Below are 23,467 nucleotides of genomic sequence, written 5' to 3' on the forward strand. Positions count from 1 at the left end.
GATGAGAGAGTTGTTGCTCTTCTTTTCTTCAATCTCCTGTTGAGTTTGTAGGTGTTCAGAATGGTTTGATCCCTATCCAGCTGAATTCCTGAGAGGAGACGAAATCCAGGTCTCCTACTCCTCTGCCATCTTGCTAGAAGTAAGTCTAATTGAATAGTCCAAATTGTCTCAAATATCACATATTACATTTTTGAAATAGTAAATATGCCTAAATTTTTTATAATTACCCATACATTTCTGTGTTTAAATATAAATATTCTGGAGGTAAAAATAAGCTTTTTCTCCAAGGAAACGTTTGTGTCATCACAGTCTTCAAGGATACTCCCTTAGATATTTGGGATTTGCATAGTTATCTGAGATACTGAAAAGAGATACTCATATCTGTGCCTGTGATGCCCTATTGTAGTCCCTACATCAGCCTACTAAATGGTCATGTAGATTTCAAAATCCATGTAGATTACATGCTTGGATCTGGATTTAACCTAACTCTTCTTCTCATAATACTCTGCAACCCCATTCAGGTGGTTATATCACTAGAACTAATTTTCTTTGGTTCTTATGTTATTTAAAATGTCTTCTTATGTAAGTCTAGATATCTGTGAACTTGATGGAAATCTACACTTTTGTCATGTTTTTCCTGTTTGGTTGGAACAGATGCCTGTATGGGTCTAGATAACTCTCATAGCTCTACAGTGCCCCAAGGTTCAGTCATTCGGCTGCCGGAGAGAGGGCAGAGTGGGAGGAGGGAGAGACAAAAGATGAGATAAGCTGGGGTTGGGGTAGACAGAGAAAAAGAATTGACTGCCGCCTTGGTAATTCTGAGAAGACCGAACAATTTACCTCTAATTGTGTATGTGAGTAATTGAGATAGATTTAAAATCAAGTATGTATGATTTTATTTATTTTTTTTAAATTTTATTTATTTGACAGAGACAGTGAGAGAGGGAACAGAAGCAGGGGGAGTGGGAGAGGGAGAAGCAGGCTTCCTGCTGAGCAGGGAGTCCGATGCAGGGCTGGATCCTAGGACACTGGGATTGTGACCTGAGCCAAAGGCAGACTCTTAACAACTGAGCCACCCAGGCGGCCCAAGTATGTATGATTTTAAAGCCGTGACTTTGAGGAGATGTACTTGGCATATTTGTATGTGGGAATGTTTGTGTCTTTTCAATAATATTTATTGTTGTTGTTTATTTTTTTTTATTAGGTGAATACCCTAAATAAATCTAAGATTCAGCATCTTGGAAGCCAAATCTTTATTAATTTGTTGTTTGGGTTATAATTTGGGCTTTTTAGTATCCTTTAGTTTTTAACGTTGTCATCTAGTTTGTTTCTTAAATTGTGGTGAGAACATTTAATATGAGATCTACCCCTTTAACAGATTACTTATTTATTTATTTTGCTTTTTGTTTTTGTTTTTGTTTTATTTTTTAATTCCAGTATAATTAACATACAGTGTTATATTAACTTCTAGTCTACCATATCTGATGCAACAACTCCATACATCACCCAATACTCTTAATCTCCTTCACCTACTTCACCCATGCTCCCTACCCCTCTCCCCTCTGGTAACCACCAGTTTGTTCTCTATAGTTAGGAGTCTGGGTTTTTTTAATGTTTGTTTCTGTTTTTGTTCTTTTGTTTTTTTTCTTAAATTCCTCATGTGAGTGTGAGCATTCTCGGACTTATTTCACTTAGCATTATACCCTGTAGATCCATCCATGTTGTTGCAAATGGCAGATTTCATTCTTTTTATGGCTGAGTAGTATTCCATTATATATCTATACCACTACTTCTTTATCCAGTCATCTCTCGATGGACATTTATATTGTCTCCATATCTTGGCTCTCTTTAAACAGATTTCTAAGTGTGTAAAACAGTATTGGTATCTATACTGCACAATGTTATCTATAGGTACAATGTTGTGCACCATGTATGTAGATCCTTTTCATCTTGCACAACTGAAATTTTATAGCCCTTGATTAGCAACTCCCTGGCAACCACTATCCTGTTCTTTGCTTCTTTGAGTTTGAGTCTTTTAGATATATAAGTGGAAGCATGCAGTATTTTCCCTTTTGTGACTGGCTATTTCACTTAACAGAATGGCCTCAAGGTTCATTGATGTTGTTGCATATTGCAGGATTTCCTTCTTTTTCAAGGCTGAATAATATCCCACTCTATGTATATACCACATTTTTTTTAAACCCATTCATTGATTGGTGGACATTTAGGTTGTTTCCACATCCTGGCTATTGTGAATAGGGCTGCGATAAACAGGGCAGTGCTAATATCTCTTCGTGATCCTGCTTTCAATTCTTCTGGATGAGTATCCCAGAACTGGGATTGTTGGTAGCTCTTTTTAAAATTTTTGAGGTATGTCCATACTGTTTTTCGTAGTGGCTGCACCATTCTGCATTCCCACCAACAGTGTTCAAGAGTTCCAATTATTTAAAACAAAACAAAATAAAACAAAAACAGAGATTCTAGCTTTTAGTTTCTAGTTTGATATAAACAATGTAGTATCCTTTCATTCCGTGTTCCTCCCATTTCCCAATAAAATTGCATTTTAACTGAATTTCAGTTTCCTCTCACCCATATTCTTTTTTTTTTTTTTTAAGATTTTTATTTATTTATTTGAGGGAGAGAGAGAGAACGAGCGGGAGGGAGGGGTAGAGGGAGAGGGAGAAGCAGACTCCTCGCTGAGCAGGGAGCCCGATGCTGGGTTGGATCCCAGGACCCCGACATCAGGACCTGAACCAAAGGCAGATGCTTAATGGACTGAGCCACCCAGGCACCCCATTTTTTCCTCCGTATTCTGTCAAGAGTTTTGAAGATCTTCTTCAGCCACATGCTAACTCAATTCCCTTCAGTTTTGGTCTTAATATATTTTTCTCAGAATTCCCATTATAGACCTTCAAAACTGTGACCTTTAGGGGTGCCTGAGTGGCTCAGTTGGTTTTGTCTGACTCTTGATTTTGGCTCAGATCATGATCTCCTGGGCCATGAGATCTAGCCCCTCGTCAGGCTCTGCCCTCAGCTGGAGTAAGCTTGAGGATTCTCTCTCTCCTCTCCCTCTGTCCCCCCCGCAACTCCCCACCCCTGCAGCCCTGCTCACACATACTTTCTCTCTAGAATAAATAAATAAATCTTAAAACAAAAACAACTGCGACCTTTGCCAATATTTATTCCCAATCAGCTTCTGGCTGCGTTCTTACTTTTATATTCCAAACAAATCTCAATAAGTTTTCACTTTGCTCTGTACAAATCACACTCATCTTGCTTCTTATCACACGGAAATCACTAACGTTCTCTGATTATTCTGCTGTGTGTGGAATATGTCTACTTCATCTGTCTGGAGAATGCCTTCTCATATTTCAAGTTCTTTAAGGGCCACTCTTTCTTTTTAAATGTTTATTCATGACAAAATTTGTGGTGTAACTTTTCAGAACAGCTTTTAGCTTTAATCCAATATATTAAATTCTTATATGAATCAGCTACACATAGAAATTTTTGTTATGCTTAGAATAAAAATTGCATTCATATCTATTCTTGAAAATATTATAAAGTTACTAAAAACAATATAGGAAATAATTTACATATTGATACGAAAATCTTCATTATTGAGTAAAAGAAATAAATTTAAAATTATAGGCATATATATAAGTTCTTACAAAACAAAAAGAAAAAAGCAGAATACTCAATAGAAAATAGCTTCTTACTTTTGAAAAACCACATTTGTCATATTTAAGTAAAATGCAGTATTTTTGTTATTTTTTATTACTAAGTAAAACTTGCTTATTATTTTAAGAAATATATATAGAAGTATAGGAAGTAAGAAGCTCAAGTAAATCTTTTACACCCCCTCTCCCTGCCCTCACCATACCACCCTCCAGAGGTAAATACTGTAAACATTTCGGCTACCCAGACATTTTTCTATGCACATACACAAAATACTTTCAAGAAATACGAAATGAGATCATGCTATGCCTTTATTTTTTTAAGACACGTTTTAATTGCTGTACATCGACATACAGAAAAGTACACAAGTCACAATCGTACAGCTTCAGCATGCTGAATTACCAGCGTTTGCACTTTGTAAGAACTCCGGAAGCTGATTGGTTCAGAGTGAGCTAGAACTACTTTAGGGCGGAGAAACTAGAGTCCGGGGCAGGCGGCGCTTTCTAGCCCGCAGTAGCTGGAAAGCGCGGCGCTGGTGGGAGGAAGCGTCGGTTCCGTTGCCACGCTGCTGCGGGGCCACAGCAGAGGCACAGGTCCCGGGAGGCCCCGCCGGCCGCGCCGAGATGTGGAATCCCCTGCACGAAGCCGACTCGACCTTTCTCGCTTGGCGCCGCCCGCGCTGGCTGTGCGTTGGGGCACTGGTGCTGGTCGCAGGCCTCTTGATCGTCGGCTTCCTCTTCGGTAGGGGCGCGCCGGAGTCGCGCACGCCGGAGGCTACCCCGCGGCCCTGAGGTTCCCGGGACTCGCGGGTCGCTGCCGAGTGCGATCCTGTTGCGTGTTTCCCCGGGGACGGTGGTTTGGGTTGCGGGAAGGTGGGGAACGGGCCCCCGCGGGTTAGCTGGGGGTCGCTGGGGACGGGGCACAGTAGGGCTCTGGATAGACTATGGTAGGACAGTCACCCAGGGTAAGGAGTGGAACGCAGGGACCCTGAAACGGGACTTCCGCAGGTGCCGTACGCTCGAGCCCTTTGAGAAACTGGTACATTTTTAGGAAGAGCTGGGCAGTTGAACCAGGTTGTCCGGGGAGCTTTGCAGGAAAGGACTCTCACCTGTTTGGGGTCTTTAGTTGTCTTGTGCCTGGGCTGCCTCATGTATGCAGTAGGTAGACGTCAAGGCATTGTTGCACAGGGCCTCTTTTCTCTCCTCATTCTTTCGTCCTTGGGAGTTAAATAATTAGAGGAACATTTGGAAACTGGCTATTGTCAGCGCTCTGAACAGATCTTTACCGGTTGCTCTGTGTACTGATTCGCACACTTAACCCAACTTCCTAAAGAACCAGGGGCAGCACAGACAAGCTCAGACTCTGAATTTTAATTTTGACTCTGCTACTTCTTTGTGGCTTTGAACAATTTACTGAGACTCTCCTGGCCTTAGTTTTTCAGTCTTTCTGATGAGGAGAATATCTGTAATTTATTAGGAATGGTAAATGAAATAGCGCCTAAACCTAGCACAGTGTTTGGGTGTTGGCACTTTTCTTTATTCCTTTTTGATGATGAGATGCTTCTAACTGGATGTTGGTGCACAGGACTAGTTTAAGATAATTCATCCCTGCTCTGAATTCACCACCCAGTGGATGACACGGAATAAGTTCTTTATTAATTGTTAATTTTTTCCTAGGATTCTCTGCTCTCCTCTCCCCCACAGGCCTCCCACCTCTTCATTTTGTTCATTTTTCAGCTCTCAGTTCAGTGTGTCCTTCCCTGATCCCAGTCGAATCCAAGTCCTTTTGTTTTATGTACCAATGGAATTGTATTTCCATTTGCTGCCACCCATTTATTTCAATATGCATGTATATATGTGTGTGTGTATGCATGTATATGATTAATAACTGGAAAGTTCCATGAAAGCTGGATGGGCAATTTTGGTAACTATTTTATGCCCAAATTGTATCATTTCTCTAAATAAAGCCTGTAAAGATGCCTCATTTCCCCCAGATTAAAAGCCCCTACAAGAGCTAACTGCTCCACATGATCTGGCTACCCATTCCCTCTGGTTTCTGTGTGCACTGGGCATCTTGCAGAGCCACTGGGTAAATTGTAGTTTTCTTGTAGCTTTCTAAAGTTCAAAGTCTCAAGCCTGCTTCAACTGGAAACACAGAATCTCAGCACATTTTGTTTTAGTTTCTGAAACAGAAAAAATTACAAGTCTGAGTTTCCTTCAACTCTGAAATAATTTATGTACTTGAAATAGATTCATCATTAATTCATTATAAACATTTACTAAATGCTTATTCTGAGTCAGCAGAGGAGAAGTCGCTGTGGATAGAAGCTTTCAGGAGAAAATAGGTATATTTCCTTTTTGCCTTAACCTTTAAGAGATCTTGTTTATCCCCATTAGTTGAAGCATTTTTAATTTTAGTGGTCCTTTTCTTATAAAACATTTTGTTTTTTTAGAATAACAGCAACACCTGTCATTGAAATTGAATTAAAAAATATGTTGTGACTAATCTGTATTTAAAAAGTGTTTCCATGATTTTTTTTTTTTTTCCAGTGGAAGTGGGCAAGAGAAATTAAATGGAAGAGAATCTCAGTTAATACTGGAGGTCATTGATACTTTGTGTTTCATGAATGAATAGATACAATAATAAGGAAAAATAGGTCCTGTTTGTGAGCTCATGTCTCATTCCTATCTTTGTATATATTTTACAGGATGGTTTATAAAATCCTCCAATGAACCTACTAACATTGTTCCACAGCATAATGTGAAGAAGGCATTTTTGGATGAATTGGAAGCTGAGAACATCAAGAGGTTCTTATAGTAAGCATATACTGATGGCTTATATGGGTAATTTGTTATTCTGTTCAGAAAGTTTTGATTCAATATTTCGTATACAGGAACTGACTTTTTTAAAAAGTCTTATTTGTTGAAAACTTTGTATCATATTTCATCTAGACAGGATTATACTTTAAGCTAAACTGTATCACTAGAGACAATTTTGGGCAGGAGTCAGCAAACTCTGTCTGTATAGGACCAGCCCCTGTAGGCCAGCTAATCTCTGTCACAACTACTCAGCTCTGCTATTGTAGCACAGAAGAGGCCGGAGAAAATACATAAACACGCAAGAGTGGCAGTTTCAGTAAAACTTTATTTATGGGTACTGAAATTTGAATGTCATATATGTCACAAAATATTTTTTTTTTAAGCTATTTAAAATGTAATAACCATTTTCAGCTTGTGGACTGTACAAAAACAAGGAAGTGGGCTGGACTCCTGTTTTAGAAGACAACATTATTTTAGTCAAAAGAATAAACTTGGACTTTGGACTCAGATATACTTGAATTTAAATTCCATCTTTGCCCATTGACAGTAAAATCACTTGGAGTGAATACTTAACCTTCCTGAGCTCTCATTTCCACATCTATAAAATGGTGACCATGATATCATTGTGACAAGGATGAATTAGCATATATGTGACATGGTGTGAAAACTAGCTCCCTGTTTCCTGAAATAGCTATCTGTAGTGTAGAGCAAAAGATGTAAATGAGTAAATTTAGAGTATTTGCAAAGCAGCTAAAAGTAAAAAACACTTGTGTAGAATGATTGTGTGTAACTGATTAGAATACTAGCTTTTTCATTTTTTTTTAAAGATTTTATTTATTTATTTGACAGAGAGAGACAAGCGAGAGAGGGAACACGAGCAGGGGGAGTGGGAGAGGGAGAAGCAGGCTTCCCGCGGAGCAGGGAGCCTAATGCGGGGCTCGATCCCAGGAGCTGGGATCATGACCTGAGCCGAAGGCAGACACTTAATGATTGAGCCACCCAGGCACCCCTAGAATACTAGCTTTTTCAAGGCAAAATACTTGGAGTTCCTGATAGTGATTGAAGGATTTCTTTGTGAATACAAATTATAATTTTATATAAAAGACAGTTATATATATATATATATATATATATATATACACTCACACATATGCATAGATATACACATGTCTAATTTATTATGATCATACAAACACATGTCTAATTTATTTAATTATTTATTTATTTTAATGATTTTATTTATTTATTTGTCAGAGAGAGAGAGCACAAGCAGGGGAAGCGGCAGGCAGGATCATACAAACACATGTCTAATTTATTTATTTATTTATTTTAAAGATTTTATTTATTTATTTGTCAGAGAGAGAGAGCACAAGCAGGGGAAGCGGCAGGCAGGAGAGGGAGAAGCAGGCTCCCCGGTAAGCAGGGAGCCCAATGCGGGGCTCGATCCCAGGATCATGACCTAAGCCAATGGCAGACGCTTAACCGACTGAGCCACCCAAGCGCTTCCTATTTAAATTACAATAGAATTAAAACTATGAATAAAAATTTGCTAGGCACCTTCCAGGTGTTTGGAAGGGCCATTTCCCAAGTGAGAGACCCGGAAGCTTAAATTTTGTGGAAACCCCTCCTCTGCCTCTTGGACTTCTTTCACTTTAATTATATATAATGGATAAAATAATAGTGGAGTTCTGGCAAGATATAATGTTCACTCCTAGACAGAGCTGCTGTCCCTGCTTCCTTTCCTAACCTGTGACACGGACTGACTGACCGGCAAAGAAGAAAAATGAATGCCTTCATTTCTCTTTTTAAACCCTGAATAAAATGGAAGCAGTCAGTTTCTTGCTTATTCTCCATGACCCCGACCAAGCTCCTCTAACTGTTTAGAACTCAAGGATTTTCACCATTAGCACAAAAGAAAGAAATTATGAGAACCCAATTCATCCCTCTAAGGACCACAGAATCACCAGAAACCTCCTGGACTCTCCAGATTTCCCATTTGCCATTCGGCCATCAAAGAGCTTTCAATCTAATTCTGCCCATAGGCCAGGGGTCGGTTAAGCCTCAGATCTTCCATCTTACCCTCCTTTGCTCTGCTACAAAAAATCCTCTCTACTTCCAAGTTGTCTGCCTCTCCATAGTGGCTGGCTGGAAGGATCAAAGTAGGGTCTGTTTTTTCTGCCTCCCTTGGGGTACAGGGTTGTCCTGTTTCCCTTCTGTTTTGTCAACACCTGGTTGAATTCTCAGCTCTGTTCACTACTTTGCATCTCTTTAGGGAAACTTTCCTTCTCTTCCTTGTTCGGAAAGACAAGATTATTTTAGAAAACTCTTAGACCTCTGGGCTCAGAATTTCCCTGATATGCCTTTGAGCACCACTTCTGCTTGGACTAGCTGCCTTCCAGGCATCTAGCTCCGGAAGCACTGTTCCATCATTTGTAAATCAGATGCAATGTATTAAAACAGGAGTACTAACAGCTCTCTTTATTAATTGAGATGATGTAATGATATGTGGAACTTTTCTAGCCAGACAGAAATATGTGAGCCCATTTTTGAATTCAAGTTGTTGGCTATTGGGGATGACCTGTAAATTATTACTTTTTAAGAAAACTTGATATTTTAGTAGGATTGACAAATTACTTGCAACACACTTCGTAATTGATTAAAACAAGAAAAATTAAGAGCTGCAGTTTGAGTCACCGAATTGAGCTACAGACAGATCTTTGGAAAATAGTGAGGTAGCAATATTCTCTGTGGGTACAGATGAGAAACTGAAGATTTAGCCAGGGTTATACAGGTTAGTGGCAAAACTTCTACTATATCACTTATAGGATTTTATCCAGTTAATTTATTTATCATTGGAAATGGGTTTTTTTCCTACTCTTCATTAGGATCAGCTTTGCTCCAAATGAGTGGGTTCCAGCCCTGATTGTAGCACAGTGTTATATCCTCATTGGTAATGACAACACTGTTATAAGGAATTTCACTTATAATAGCCAGGTCTGATAATAATCAGTTCCTTCCTTCCTTCCTTCCTTCCTTCCTTCCTTCCTTCCTTCCTTCTTCCTTCCTTTTGTGGTGGGGAGAGCAGGTTCAGGACTCCCTATTGGCAACTGTTATTTCTCTTTTTAGTTTTTTTCTTTAATTTTTCAAAAAATTTTAAACTTTTTAATTTTAAAGCTTTAATTTTTTTTCTTTAAGATACTCTACCCCATAACATGGGGCTCTAACTCATGACCCCAAGATCAAGAGGCACATGCTCTGCCAACTGAGCCAGCCAGGTGCCCTATTTCTACATGTAGGGACAGAGTTATCACTGTGACTTAAGGAAATATGTATAATCTGCATCCACTTTGGTTATGTTACAGTTTGTGATCTGTGTAATACAGAAAAAAAATAGCACCATGTTGGCTCTTTTTCCGTTATCTCTGCAGGTAATATAAACACCTCAGTTGCCTCTTAAAATTGTGTTATTTTGTTACTATGTTTTGCAAATACACATTAGAAATTTTGTGTAAGTTGTTGTAAGGGAGCAAGAATGTCCTGTCCCCTTCAAGGTACTTCTAGCACCCTGACACAAGACAGATTCATAGGAGAAAATCAAACTTAATAGTGTATGTGTGGGGAATCCATATAGACATGGAAATTCCAAAGACAGGCAAAATGAGGTATATGAAAGGAACACACTTCACAAGGTGATAAGAAAAGCAGCTGTTTGATAATTAGATATTTGCCCTACTATACAGGTGGATCAGTCAGATAAAATTTGTCTCTGCTAATAACCCTTATTTTGAGAACAACCATCAGTTTAGATTCTATGTTGTTAAGGGAGCAGCAAAAGTTTCTTTGAGCCTGTAGAGTTTTGATTGCCTTCAGGTCAGAATAACATTCATGCTAATGTGGCCCATCTTGGGGCAGCCCACATTCAGCCCCTATAGTGTTTAGCCCTTAAACATTTTTTGAATAAGGATTTTGATACTATCTTTGTAAATACAATTTAAATTATTTTAATAGAATTATAAAAAATTATCACAAGAACTCCATTTTTTAAAAATTGAGAGTTATGCTTCTTGGCAGTTGATTTGCCAAGTCAAAAATTAAGATAAATTTACAGTAAAAGTAAACATTTGAAAATGGAATCATCATAGCCATGTTGCCTATTTATTAGTTTTTTTAAAAAACCCTATAAGGATGAACATGTGTTGGTTTTAGAAAAACCTACATATTCAGAAGCAGAAGTTTGTGAAGATCTAGAAATAAATGTCTTTTTATGATACATAATGCTTTGGCATGTGGATTTTTTTCTTTAAGTGGGTTAAGATGAAAATACCAATGAGCTGAATCTTCAGGGAAACAAAACATTTCCAGGAGAGAAAGAGAAATTTAAACAAACAAAAGCACCAGTATCCAGACATATTACTGAGAAAGTAGTAAACTTGTGAAAGTATTTTTGGTAGCTGAAATTCTACCCACATAGCTTATTCATTAGAGATATTACTGGTCAGGCTAATTATCATCATTGATTTTTAAGTGTATTACTATGCATGATGAATGGAGTACAAGAGATTTAGTCTGAGCTTCTCAAAATATGTTTAGATTATTCCTTAATCAAGATACTTTATAAAGGCTGCTAATCAAAAAGTTTCTTGGTTGGCCATAACTTGAAGTATTTAAAAATAAATGTAATTAACAGTTATTCTTGGCACGTCACAGCTTGGTATTTGTATGAAAATATTTTTACCTTCTAAGTCTATTTCACACAGTGAAATAAATAATTCCACGAAAGTTCTAAGACGCATGAGTCTTAAGGAAAGAAGAGGACACTTCCTCATCTACTATATAGGGAAACACCCAGTGGATTGCATATAACAATTTTCTACAAAGATCAGTTTCTCCAATTTTTCTCTTGAATGAGTACAAATTAGAGCATGAAAACTTCAAAATATGCTTTGAAAATCTATTTGATGCGATAATAGCACCACTTTCCTTTTTTAACGTATCACATTTCAAAGCACGTTTTAAATGTCAATCTGCCTTCCTTGGTTGTTCATTTGGGATAAAGGCTGACTAAACATTAATTTCTAACCACTTTCAATTTTTGTTCACCAGTAATTTTACACGGCTGCCACATTTAGCAGGAACAGAACAAAACTTCCAGCTTGCAAAGCAAATTCAATCCCAGTGGAAAGAATTTGGCCTGGATTCTGTTGAGTTAGCCCATTATGATGTCCTGTTGTCCTATCCAAATAAGACTCATCCCAACTACATCTCAATAATTGATGAAGACGGAAATGAGGTAAAACAAAGAGATAAGAAACTACCCTCATCTCTATTCTTTTCAAACACCTTTTATGAAAGAATGCCCTATACTATCTCTAATTATTGATGGAAATCAATATTATGGAAACTTGTCAATGTTGTCTTTAATATCTCATTACCAGTGTCAACTCCTTTCCTATGATGTTTGAATTTAATGTGATGTTGGAAAAAGTCTGAGAAATTAATGCTTGATGACAGTTGTATTTTCTGTTTTTTAGTATTGTGTGCTAATATAAAATATGATATATTAGTAATTCCAGGCAAGTAAAAGAGACATATCTTTTATAGATACTGTATAAGTTTGGGGGTGTGAGGAAACCCAAGACACCTGGTATGTAGTTTGAGTCCGCAGCTTTTTATTGGTGCTTAATGATATGACTCATATGATCATGTATTCAGCTCTGTGCCCAGAACTTGGATGTGGACATTTGAAGGGGGAAGAGAATTGGGAGAGAATGTCTATAGAATGATTATCTAATGAATTTATAATCTTGTTTGCAAGTTAGGGTACATACTTGAGTAAGAAGAGATAATACAAGTGATTGAGGTATTTCTTGTCATGATATGTTCAATATGAAAGTAAAACTCATTCGCTTAACCCTATTTAGCATACCTTAGTTTTAGAGCTACTGTATCTTAACTGAAATAGCCCCTTTCAATCCAGATAGTCTCCCTCAGTCCTTTTGTCAGTTGGGCCTTTTCAGTTGTAAATAGCTTCAAATATGTCCAGCTTGATCAGTGAACTGAAAATGTCATGTGATTTAAATACATATAAATTTAAAAATTTTTTCCTAATATGTCAATCACCTTCTATCAACTAATGGATTAGTCTTTTAATGGCAAATATGTTGTTATGTTTTGCTGTCAATGATGTAATTCCATGCTAAATTTCCTAATATGATTTGAAACTTTCCATATTAACTACTATTTTAAATTATTGTAGTTAGTTGTTTATCTTTTTAAAATATTAACCTATCTCAAAATTTAAAAAGTATTTTTTAAAAAAAGTTATGTGGAATATCCATATACTGCATATGGTCCCATAACATTTGTTAAATAAGTGGGGGCATATCTATATAATTAAATACTAAGCAGTCTATAAAAGTATGCTTAGGAAAGTTATTTAATGATGAAATAAGATATAGATTATGTTAAATATATATATATTTATATATATATATAAAACCTCTGTCTTGATCTGTCTGATTTGGGGATGATCTATATACAATGAGGAAAATAGAAAACTTGCACTTCTTTTTTCCTTCTTCTTTCACCTCCTAATTTTGACTGTGACTTTGCTTTTATTATTCCATTTCATTGTTTGTTTTGCCATTATAAGCATTTATTAAACTCTTCAAGCCTGTCACATAATATAAAAGTATCATGTAGAAACATCATTCTGGAGATTTTCTGGAATGGTGTTAGCTGTCTCTTTTGGCTTCCTAGACCAATTTCTGTTGGGATGGGGAGTGTTTTCCCCACACATCCAACAAGCAATTCTCAGACACCAGTTGGGTGTCCTATAATTCGACTCAATTCTGACACTATTTACCTGGAGATAGCATCAGATTCCATAGGTAAGAGTTCAGTCTCATAAGACTGCCCCCTCCCCCACCCACTCAGATGCCAGTTGCAAGCCCAGGTTGTTAACCTGTTTTTGACCTACGAGCTGTAGACTGGAGGTTCCAATAACCCCCCTTCAACTCAGGACGCCAGTTGAAAGCCCAGGTTGTTAACTGTATTTCTGACAGACGGGCAGAAATCAGAGGTTCCTATGATTCCCTCCTCAGGTTTGACTAATGTACTAGAGCAAATTAACATTTGCAAAAAACATTTTACATTCCAGATTACTGATTTATTAAAAGAATGATAAATGATATGGATCAGTAGCCAGATGAAGGATGCATAGGAAAAAGTATGTGGGAAAGAGCAGAGAGTTTCCACGCCCTCTCTAGGAGCCCCAAACCCCTCCCATTTCCATGTGTTCGCCAACCCAGAAGCTCTCTGAACCCGGTCTTTTGGGTTTTTAATGGAGGCTTCATTACACAGGTGTGATGATTAAATCTTGGCTATTGATGATTGATTCAACTTCCAGCTCTGAAAGTTCCAACCCTCTAATCACTAAGTTGGTTCTCCTGCAACCTGCGCCCATCCTTAAGTGGGGTCCAAAAGTTACCTTGTTAACATAACAATAGACACATTTGTTGCTCTCATCAGGAAATTCCTTTTAGGAGGTTTTAGGAGCTCAGTGCCAGAAATGGGATGAAGATCAAATATATATTTATTATAAATCACAATATCACACTGCCTAAATCTTCCTAATTTTTTAAAAGCTATATCATTAATTCATTTTCCTTTTTTATTTTCATCCAAAGTACATCTGAACATAGTCACATACTTCTCCAAAGTGCCTTGCTTCCTCCCTATTTCTCCCTTTACTGAAGCAAGCAATATTCAACTGTTGACACAGAATGAACAAACCTTTTAAGTTTTATTTTTTTTAAAGATTTTATTTATTTGATAGCGAGCACAAATAGGGGGAGCAGGCAGAGGGAGAGGGAGAAGCAGGCTCCTTGCTGAGCAGGGAGCCCGATGAGGGCCTCGATCCCAGGACCCTGGGATCATGACCTGAGCCGAAGGCAGACGCTTAACGACTGACACCCAGGCACCCCAAACCTTATAAATTTTAAAGGAAAAGGAAAAGAGTTTTATTTGAATCCAAGTTAAGGCAGCTGCCCAGGATACACGATTTTCACAAAAGAAAAATGGAGCATTCGGGAGGAAAAGGAAGAGTAAAAATCACATAATAGGAAAACAAAAGTGACTTAAATGCTGTGTATCAGTAATTAGAAAAAATTTAAAGGAAAAAACTCTGATTAAAAACAGCATATCAGACTAAGTAAAATCAGCTGTGTACTATTTTATAAGGAGTGACTTGAACACAACATCACAAGTCTGAAAGTAACAAAACTGAAAAAGAAATACCAAGTAAATATTGACTTAAAAAATGGTTTTTTTTTTTTAAAGATTTTATTTATTTATTTGAGAGAGAGAATGAGAGACAGAGAGCACGAGAGGGAAGAGGGTCAGAGGGAGAAGCAGACCCCCTGCTGAGCATGGAGCCCGATGCGGGACTCGATCCCAGGACTCCAGGATCATGACCTGAGCTGAAGGCAGTTGCTCAACCAACTGAGCCACCCAGGCGCCCCTTAAAAAATGGTTTTATCTTATAAAGTAAATTTTAAAGCAAAGTCAAAAACCTTATTAAGAGATAAAGAGGGTCACTACCTAAGTGTTTCTATTCACCAACAATTCTAAAATTGTTTTTATCTGTTAAAGGAAAAGTTACAACAGGCCCAAAATTGAATTACTTGTACTGAGACCCACTCAGAAAAGCAAGATTTAATACCTAACCTAATGCAGTTTCAGCCTCTCCCAGGAATGTGACCTTTAACTAGTCAATCTGGAATTACCTGGTCAGCACTGATGAGGTAATCCACCCAAATGACACCCTTTATCCCCTAAAGGACAAAAATTAATAAGGAAAAAATACAAGGAAAGCATAAATAAATAAGGAGTTAAGAAAAAAAAAAGAGGCATATCTATAGATGCTGCACAGATAAGAAAGATAGGAAAAGATAAGAAAATACTAGGAAGAAGTATGCCAATAATTCACAGCTGAGATGAAATGGAAAAAACTTGAAATTTGACACAAGAATGCAAAATCCAAATAGTTCTATAATATTGAAGAAATTAAATCAGTACTTCAAAAACTCCCACAACACAGAGCATCAAGACCAACTGGTTTTCCTTTAAGTTTGAAAGATTAAAGTAAAAGATCATTTAAATATAACACAAGCTATTTCAAAGAATATTAAAAACTCAACTCATTTTTTAAGGCAAGTATAATCTAGAAACGATAACCCAACAAGCAAATTGCAAACAGACAGGCCAAATGTGTAATGTATGTATATGGATAATATAATTATCATTATGAAAAAGAAAAATTGCATACTCATCTCAAAAAATATCCCCCCCCAAAAAAATTGAACAAATGAAACATAAATTCACGATAAAAACTCTTAGTAAACTTGGAAAGGAAGTTAATTAACATCACCTGATAAAGGTCACAGCAACTATCAAAATTAATGGTGAGACATTAAAAACATTCCCCTGGAATTTGGATATCTATCACTACTTTGTGACATTGTACATGGCCCTGGTCCTGGGCAGGGGTACAAACAGTGATGGGAGACCAGGAGTGAACCTAACGTTATGTTATCCCAACTAGAGCACCAAATATCTACCTTTTCTTTCTTTTTTTTTTTTTTTAAGATTTTATTTATTTGACAGAGAGAGACACAGTGAGAGAGGGAACACAAGCAGGGGGAGTGGGAGAGGGAGAAGCAGGGCTCCCACCGAGCAGGGAGCCTGATGCGAGGCTCTATCCCAGGACCCTGGGACCACGACCTGAGCCGAAGGCAGCGTCTAACTGACTGAGCCACCCAGGTGCCACCAAATATCTACCTTTTCTGAGGCACACAGAACCTACCGTGAAACTGTATCAATTACTACCCTTTAAAAATCCCCACATCCTCCATTTAACCCATAATTTTTCTGACACACATAGCGTAGGAAACTCATCTGAATCATTGGGAAAGATTATAAAAGAAATTGTAGTAAAGTGCAGTACAAAACCATCTAGAAACAAAGTCCTTGCATCAGCACATCTTTCAGCCAAGGGAGTATTCAAGTTGATCTCACTCAATTTGCCTATATGGTAATCTTCACTTTTACAGCCTCTCTGAACAAGTGGATTTTAGAGCAAGTTTATGAGTTATTCTAACATGTGGGAGAAATTTGTAAGGTCAGGGAAACAACTATTTTGGGTGACTTTATCAAAGGTAGACTACATACCAGAGAGCATTGCTCACTTTCCAGAATTCACTAATATAGCCTCAAATTATGTATTCTCAGTATAACCAAAACAGTTTAGTTTACAAATTTTGTGACATAAAAAAAGGCAGTATATAGTTCAATCTATATCATATGTTATCTTTGTGAACAAAGATAAGATAATGTGTCTATATATATTTAAAATATTTCTGGTAGAATCTATAGAACACTAGTCATATTGGTTGCCTGTGGAAGGAGGAACTTGTGTGTGTTGTGCAGGAGAGTAAAAGTTTACAGTTTACCACAGAACGCAGGTCTGAAGAGTCACAGTAATTAAATTTCACTTGGACATGGTGATGGTACAAAACCATTAATAGGTGTGACAGAGGGACAAAAACAGTTGAACTGTCACAGTGTTCATAGATAACACCTAAATCTGAAACACTGCATGTTATTTAAAGAAATAGAGGTAAATATCCCCCAAATCAACTCCTGGTTGTGATAAAAGAAAGGGAATTTTAGGGCCACCTGGGTGGCTCAGTCATTAAGTGCCTGCCTTTGGCTCAGGTCATGATCCCAGGGTCCTGGGATCGAGCCCCACATCAGGCTCTCTGCTCAGCGGGAACCTGCTTCTCCCTCTCCCCCTGCTTATGTTCCCTCTCTCACTGACTCTCTCTCTCTCTGTCAAATAAATAATCTAAAAAAAATCTAAAAAAAAAAGAAAGGGAATTTTCAACTTTTCATGTTTGTGGGCCCTGCTTCTGGGCTCCCAGAGAAGCTATACTTGAACCTTTACCAAGGTCAAAATGACTCGGCAAAACCTTAAAGTATATATGGGCTCAATCAATATCTCTACAAGGCAAACATCTTAGAATACTTTCACTTTGGTCATACCCTACCACTTTATGCCCATAATTCTAATTCAGTCTTGTTCTTGTCAACTTGAATAATACTTGCTTTTCTTATTACATACAGTACATATTTATTCATTTTTTCCACGTATTCAGGATACCTTGCTTACCAGTCTTTCTTGAATCATCTTAGAGCTTCTTTTAGAGGCTTTGTTTTGTTGAATGATATCCTTTAGAGATTTTCTTTAAGTGAATATCTGTTGGCTCCAAACTATTAATTTTTGGTAGAAAATGTGGCTTTCATTTAATTTCCTTTTTTAAATTTTTTTGGAGTAGGAGGCGGGGTGCATAAGGGTCCACACCCAGCTCGCAGCCCAACTCGGAGCTCAGTCGCACCACCCTGAGATCATGACCCAAGCTGAAATCAAGAGTCGGATGCTTAATCGACTGAGCCACCCAGGCACCCCCATTTCATTTTCAAAAGGAAGGATGTTTTTGTGGGACCTAGATTTGTAGTTTGGCAGTTACTGTCCCTTCACACATGGAGAGAATATTTGACAGCATTATGGCTTCCGTTATTGTTGTTGAGAAGTCAGCTGCTAATCTGTTATTCTGTTTGGGTTTCTTGTATAATCTCTCTTTCGTAACTTTTAACATTAAGTAGTATATTGAATATCATAATTTTACTGCGATGGGTCTGGAGGTAGATTATTTTTTCGTTAGTTTGGTCAGGATTCATTGGACGATCTGAATCTTAAGAGTTCATAATTTTTATCAGTTTGGAAAATTCTTAGTCATTATATTTTCAAATTTAGCTCCTCCACAGTCTTTTTATTCTCGTCTCTCTCTTTTTTTAAAGATTTATTTATTTATTTATTTATTTATTTATTTATTTATTTATTTATTTTTAGAGAGAGCGAGAGCGCAGATGTAGGGCAGAGGGAGGGCAGAGGAAGAGAGAATCCCACGTAGACTCCATGCTGAGCACGGAGCCCAACTTGGGGCCCGATCCCACAAACCTGAGACCAAGACCTGAGCTGAAACCAATAGTCAGATGCCCAACTGCGCCACCCAGGTGCCCCTCTTTTCTCTTTTACAAATCCTCATATATATATCCAATGAGTTTGTCTCTAGTGTATCCTTAACCCTGAAGGATGTTGTTCTTTGGCAACCCAGCGTTATGCATGACCATCTCAGAATTTCTTTAAACTCCTGTGCCTCTTGTTTGGGCTCTGATGGATCCAACTAAGGCAAAGGCAGACTTTAGTGCAATCTCTCAGGATTCCTGCTTTCACGCTACTTTTTTGGCTTCTGAGTATTCCTTACTTTTTTTTTTTTTCCCCCAATTTGATGATACACTTAAAAATATAATATTTTATATTTAGTGCAGCATCTTTAGTTCTTTTCAGTGTGAATGTTGTTCAGTGTATCTAGATACTGTTAGATATGGATCCCCCCAATGTAATTTTTTTTATTAAAGTGAATTTGGTATTTAATTTGTTGCTAAATAATTATCTTAGCAATGTTATAAGGGATTGAGATTACAATACAATGATACTTTTTATTTGGATGTTAAAATTTTCCTCCTAAATCAAAGCCTGGTGCTTTATAGATCCTCCCTGGGTCTTTGGCTTATTCTTCTAGCACAGTGCTGGGTATTTGATATGTATTTTCAAAATACAAAATACAAAACCCTCTACTGACAAGAACGATAATGTACATTTTTCCTTGTTTGCTTGTAGTAATCAAACTTTACCTAACTTAGTTTTGACTTATATTTTGCTTTTCCAGATTTTCAACTCATCGTTATTTGAACCACCTCCTCCAGGATATGAAAATGTTTCAGATGTTGTGCCACCTTTTAATGCCTTCTCTCCCCAGGGGATGCCAGAGGTAAATATGCAATGTAATAATATACAAATAACAAACAGAACCCCCTCATACATGCAGGCAACAATTGAACAGCTATAAGGAGATTTTTTATATAATCCAAATTTACCCCCTTTTCACAGTTAGGACAGTAGAATTTCTTAATAAGAAAAAGCACTATTTATTGTTCTGTTGACAATTTTTAAAGATAAAATTTACTGCAGTGAGATGCAGAAATCCAAAATGTACATTTATTGACTTTTGACAAATGTATATACCTGTGTAATCCAAACCCCTTAACACACAAAATATTACCATCATTTCAGAAAGTACCTCTATGCCTTTTCTCAATCAGTACCACACCCCTTGCCCCCTGCCAGTCAATCATTCTAATTGTTTTTGCTACCATTGATTAGTTTTGCCTATTTTAAAAATTCATATTGATGGAATTGTACAGCATGTAATCATTTGTGTCCAGTTTCTTTCACTAAGTGTAGTCTATGAGATTCATGTGTTTTAGCTTTTAATTTGTTCTTTTTTATTGCTAAGTAATTTCCATTGTATGAAAATACAGCATTAATTACTACTGTTGCATAGCACTGATTAGTTTTCAAAGAATTTGAATAAGGTATTGTTGCCATTTTCAAATGAAGAGCATGAATGTCCATTCTAGAAAATTTTGTGTGGTCTACTCAATAAAGCAGTGTGCATAACTATCATCTGAAATTCTATAGTCAATCCCCAGATTTGTGTGAGGTACTTTGTTTTTTATAAGAAAGCTAAATTTGAAAGAGTTGAATATAATTATTAACATCTTTTTAAAAGTTGTCTCTCCTATTATAATACTTGACAGTAAGTAAATTCAATTTTGGATGTATTGGGTTGAAGTGCCTGGGATATATTCATAAGAAGTTGCTAATTGACAGTTGGGTGTATTGGATTGTCACTCAATAGAAGGCTCTTATTGGAAACATCCTAGGTAAAAAATTTGCTTAATCAATTAGGATTTATTGCAAGAACATAAGGATGATTTAATATCAGGAAGTGCCATATCTTTTAATAAGTAAGAGAGAAATACTATTTTTATTTTCAAATGTATTGATTTATTAACTTATAATTTAAAAACTCTTGCAAACTTAGAATGAAAGAGTATTATCCATTGGTTGTATGAAGTTCACTTCAAATGAATAGTTTACATCTTAATGGTACAATATTAGAAAAATTCTGTCTAATATTTAGCACATAAATAGAATGCTGGCAATCATAATTATTCCATAATTGACATGAGATAGGAATGAGGCATATAACAATTGGAAGTGAAGAGATAGTATATTTTAGATCTTAGGTGTACTGCGGTCACTTAGACTTAATCCAAGGTTAAGGTACCTCTCATCTTTGTTCTCAGTCTCATTCCTCTTCCCCTGCCCAGTGTATTTATGTCCTTTGCAATGCATATATTCTTTTTTTGTTTGTTTTTCTTTAGAGAGGGAGAGAGTGGGGGAGGGGTAGAGGAAGAGGGAGAGAGAGAATCTTAGGCAAGCTCCATGCTCAGTGGGGCTCAGTCTCACAACCCTGAGATCATGACCTGAGCCGAAACCAAGAGTCGGACCCTTAACCGACGGAGCCACCCTGATGCCCTAGCAATGTACATATTCTTGAAAACATATGGCTTTATTTTGTGTTTGATGTATTTTAAATTTATGTAAATAGCATTAAACTTTAGGTCTTACTTGTTCTCTTACTCTTTCCAGTCAGTGGCCTTTAAAAACTCTATCCACGTTGCTTTATGTCAGGGTAGTTCGTTACTTTTTACTTGATGCCTATCATCCCATGCTATGTGCACACCACATGTAACTTACCAATTCTCTGAGCCTCGAGCGCTGCTTTACTCCTAAATCCTCATCACCACAGTGTTGCAGCGAATGTCCTCATATGTGTCCCCATCTGGGCTTGCAAGGGTTTCTCTGTTTACAGTAAACCAAGTGTGGGATTGCTGTTTTGTAGGAATATTTAATTTCACAATGTCCAGACTGTAGCAGTTGGTTGCTTCCGCTGACACTAAATGAGTGTTCCTTTTTCCTCATATATTTTCATCAACACTTGAAATTATATAACTTTATGATTTTTGCTTTTTGTTTATATAACTTTATTATTTTATTTTAATTCACGTTTCTCTGATTACAACTGAGGTTGCTCATCTGTAAACATATTTATTTATTAGCTGTTCTGGTTTTTATTCTGTGCAATGACTAAGGATAGCCTTCTTCCTGTTGAATTTCCAGTCTTTTTCTTACTGATTTTAAGGGTTTCTTAAATATTTTAATTATTTATTCCATATTGGTTTAAATATTACAAACCTTTTTCTAATTTTTCACCCATTTGTTCATGTTATCTAAGTTCCCCTTTTCTTATTTTTTTAAGGATTTTTTTTTTTTTTTAATTTGAGAGAGAACAAGAGAGAGCACGAACGGGGGAAGGGCAGAGGGAGAGGGAGAGGCAGACTCCTGGCTGAGCAGGGAGCTCAGACCCAGGACCCTGGGATCATGACCTGAGCCAAAGGCAGACGCTTACCCGACTGAGCCACCCAGGTGCCCCAAGTTGTCCTTTATTGAAAAGGTATCTTTAATTTTAATATTGCTCAACTGTTCTCTTTATGTTTTTATACTTTGGGTCTTCTTTATTAATTCATTATTTAGAGTGATATATCTGTATAATCAGAATATACAAAAAATACTAATATATCATTATTTAAAAATAACAATATTATCAGATTGAAGATAAGTATATATGGACATAGTGTATAATAACAGGAAATATAACAAAAAATGTAATTTAAGGGCGCCTGGGTGGCTCAGTCGGTTGAGCGACTGCCTTCGGCTCAGGTCATGATCCCAGGGTCCTGGGATCGAGTCCCACATCGGGCTCCTGGCTCAGCGGGGAGCCTGCTTCTCCCTCTGACCCTCTCCTCTCTCATGCTGTTTCTCTCTCGCTTGCTCTCTAATAAGTAAATAAATAAAAATCTTTAAAAAAAAAAAATTTAATTTAAAATAGCCATAAAATATAAAATACAAGTCTTCAATGAGCATGAAGTAGTTGAAGAGCACTGTGAAATTTATTGAGCAGTGAAAATATTACATATAAAGAAACTTTATGTTTCTAGATAAGAAGACAGAATGCTATAGGGAGAAAATTATTCCCACATTAGTTTGTGGGTTTAATATATAATCAATTGACATCCCCAAGTAATTTTTGGACTTTGACAGAATTATTCTACTCATAAGAGTCATAGAGATTATTAACTCATTTCTTTCAAGTAGACCTAAACTCTTCTTGATTAATGGGAAGATAGAGTCTGTGATCCTGCATGAGATTCTTGTTTCTGTTCAAATATTAGATGAGTTTGCTGGCTGATGTGCTTCACTGGATCACCTGTAACTCAGCCAGTGCAATGCTAATTCTTTTTAAAGTTATGTATGTCTGTGCTTAATCTATTTCGCTGTAGGGGTGCCTGGTTGGCTCCGTCAGTGAAGCGTCTGCCTTCGGCTCAGGTCATGATCCCAGGGTCCTGGGATCAAGTCCTGCATCGGGCTCCTTGCTCAGCAGAAATCCTGCTTCTCCCTCTACCTGCTATTCCCCCTACTTGTGCTCTCTCTCTCTGATAAATAAATAAATAAAATCTTGAAAAAAATAAAAATAAGATAAAATAAAAATATAATCTAATCTAGCGGTTCTCAAACGGTGGTCAGCATGTACCGTGATAATCCAGAAGGTTTGTAAAACACCAGTTCTAGCTCCCACCCCCTTGAGTTTGGGTAGGTCTTCATAGTTCATTTCCAACAAGACCCTAGGTGACACTGATTCTGAGGGCTTAAGAACCATGCTTTGGGAGCCACTGGCCTTGTCTCCCGGTTCTGTTTCAATTAACAAGAGCAGGAAGATGGAAGCTTGCAAGAAATGGAAAATTCTAGGCTAACAGTGCAAGATTGTATTTATTCCCAGTCATAGAACAATGGTACAGTGTAAACTTTACAAGAAAGTCATTGT

The 23,467-nt window shown here is 37.2% G+C and overlaps 1 protein-coding gene across 2 annotated transcripts in view; it reads left to right on the plus strand.

Annotated features, from left to right (window-relative positions):
• Window positions 1-4,189: 4,189 nt before the first annotated feature.
• LOC102741119 (glutamate carboxypeptidase 2) overlaps window positions 4,190-23,467 on the plus strand; it is a 57,919-nt gene continuing 38,641 nt past the window's right edge. For both annotated transcript variants that reach the window (XM_081799006.1, XM_081799007.1), the window contains exons 1-4: window positions 4,190-4,416; window positions 6,383-6,491; window positions 11,598-11,784; window positions 19,346-19,447. In XM_081799006.1, coding sequence (XP_081655132.1) covers window positions 4,299-4,416; window positions 6,383-6,491; window positions 11,598-11,784; window positions 19,346-19,447 — 516 coding nt within the window. In that variant the 5' untranslated portion in view covers window positions 4,190-4,298. The remainder of the gene's footprint in view (window positions 4,417-6,382; window positions 6,492-11,597; window positions 11,785-19,345; window positions 19,448-23,467) is intronic.

Source organism: Leptonychotes weddellii, chromosome 11, assembly GCF_054177405.1.
Source record: "Leptonychotes weddellii isolate Sample4059 chromosome 11, ASM5417740v2, whole genome shotgun sequence".
NCBI classification, from domain to species: domain Eukaryota; kingdom Metazoa; phylum Chordata; class Mammalia; order Carnivora; family Phocidae; genus Leptonychotes; species Leptonychotes weddellii.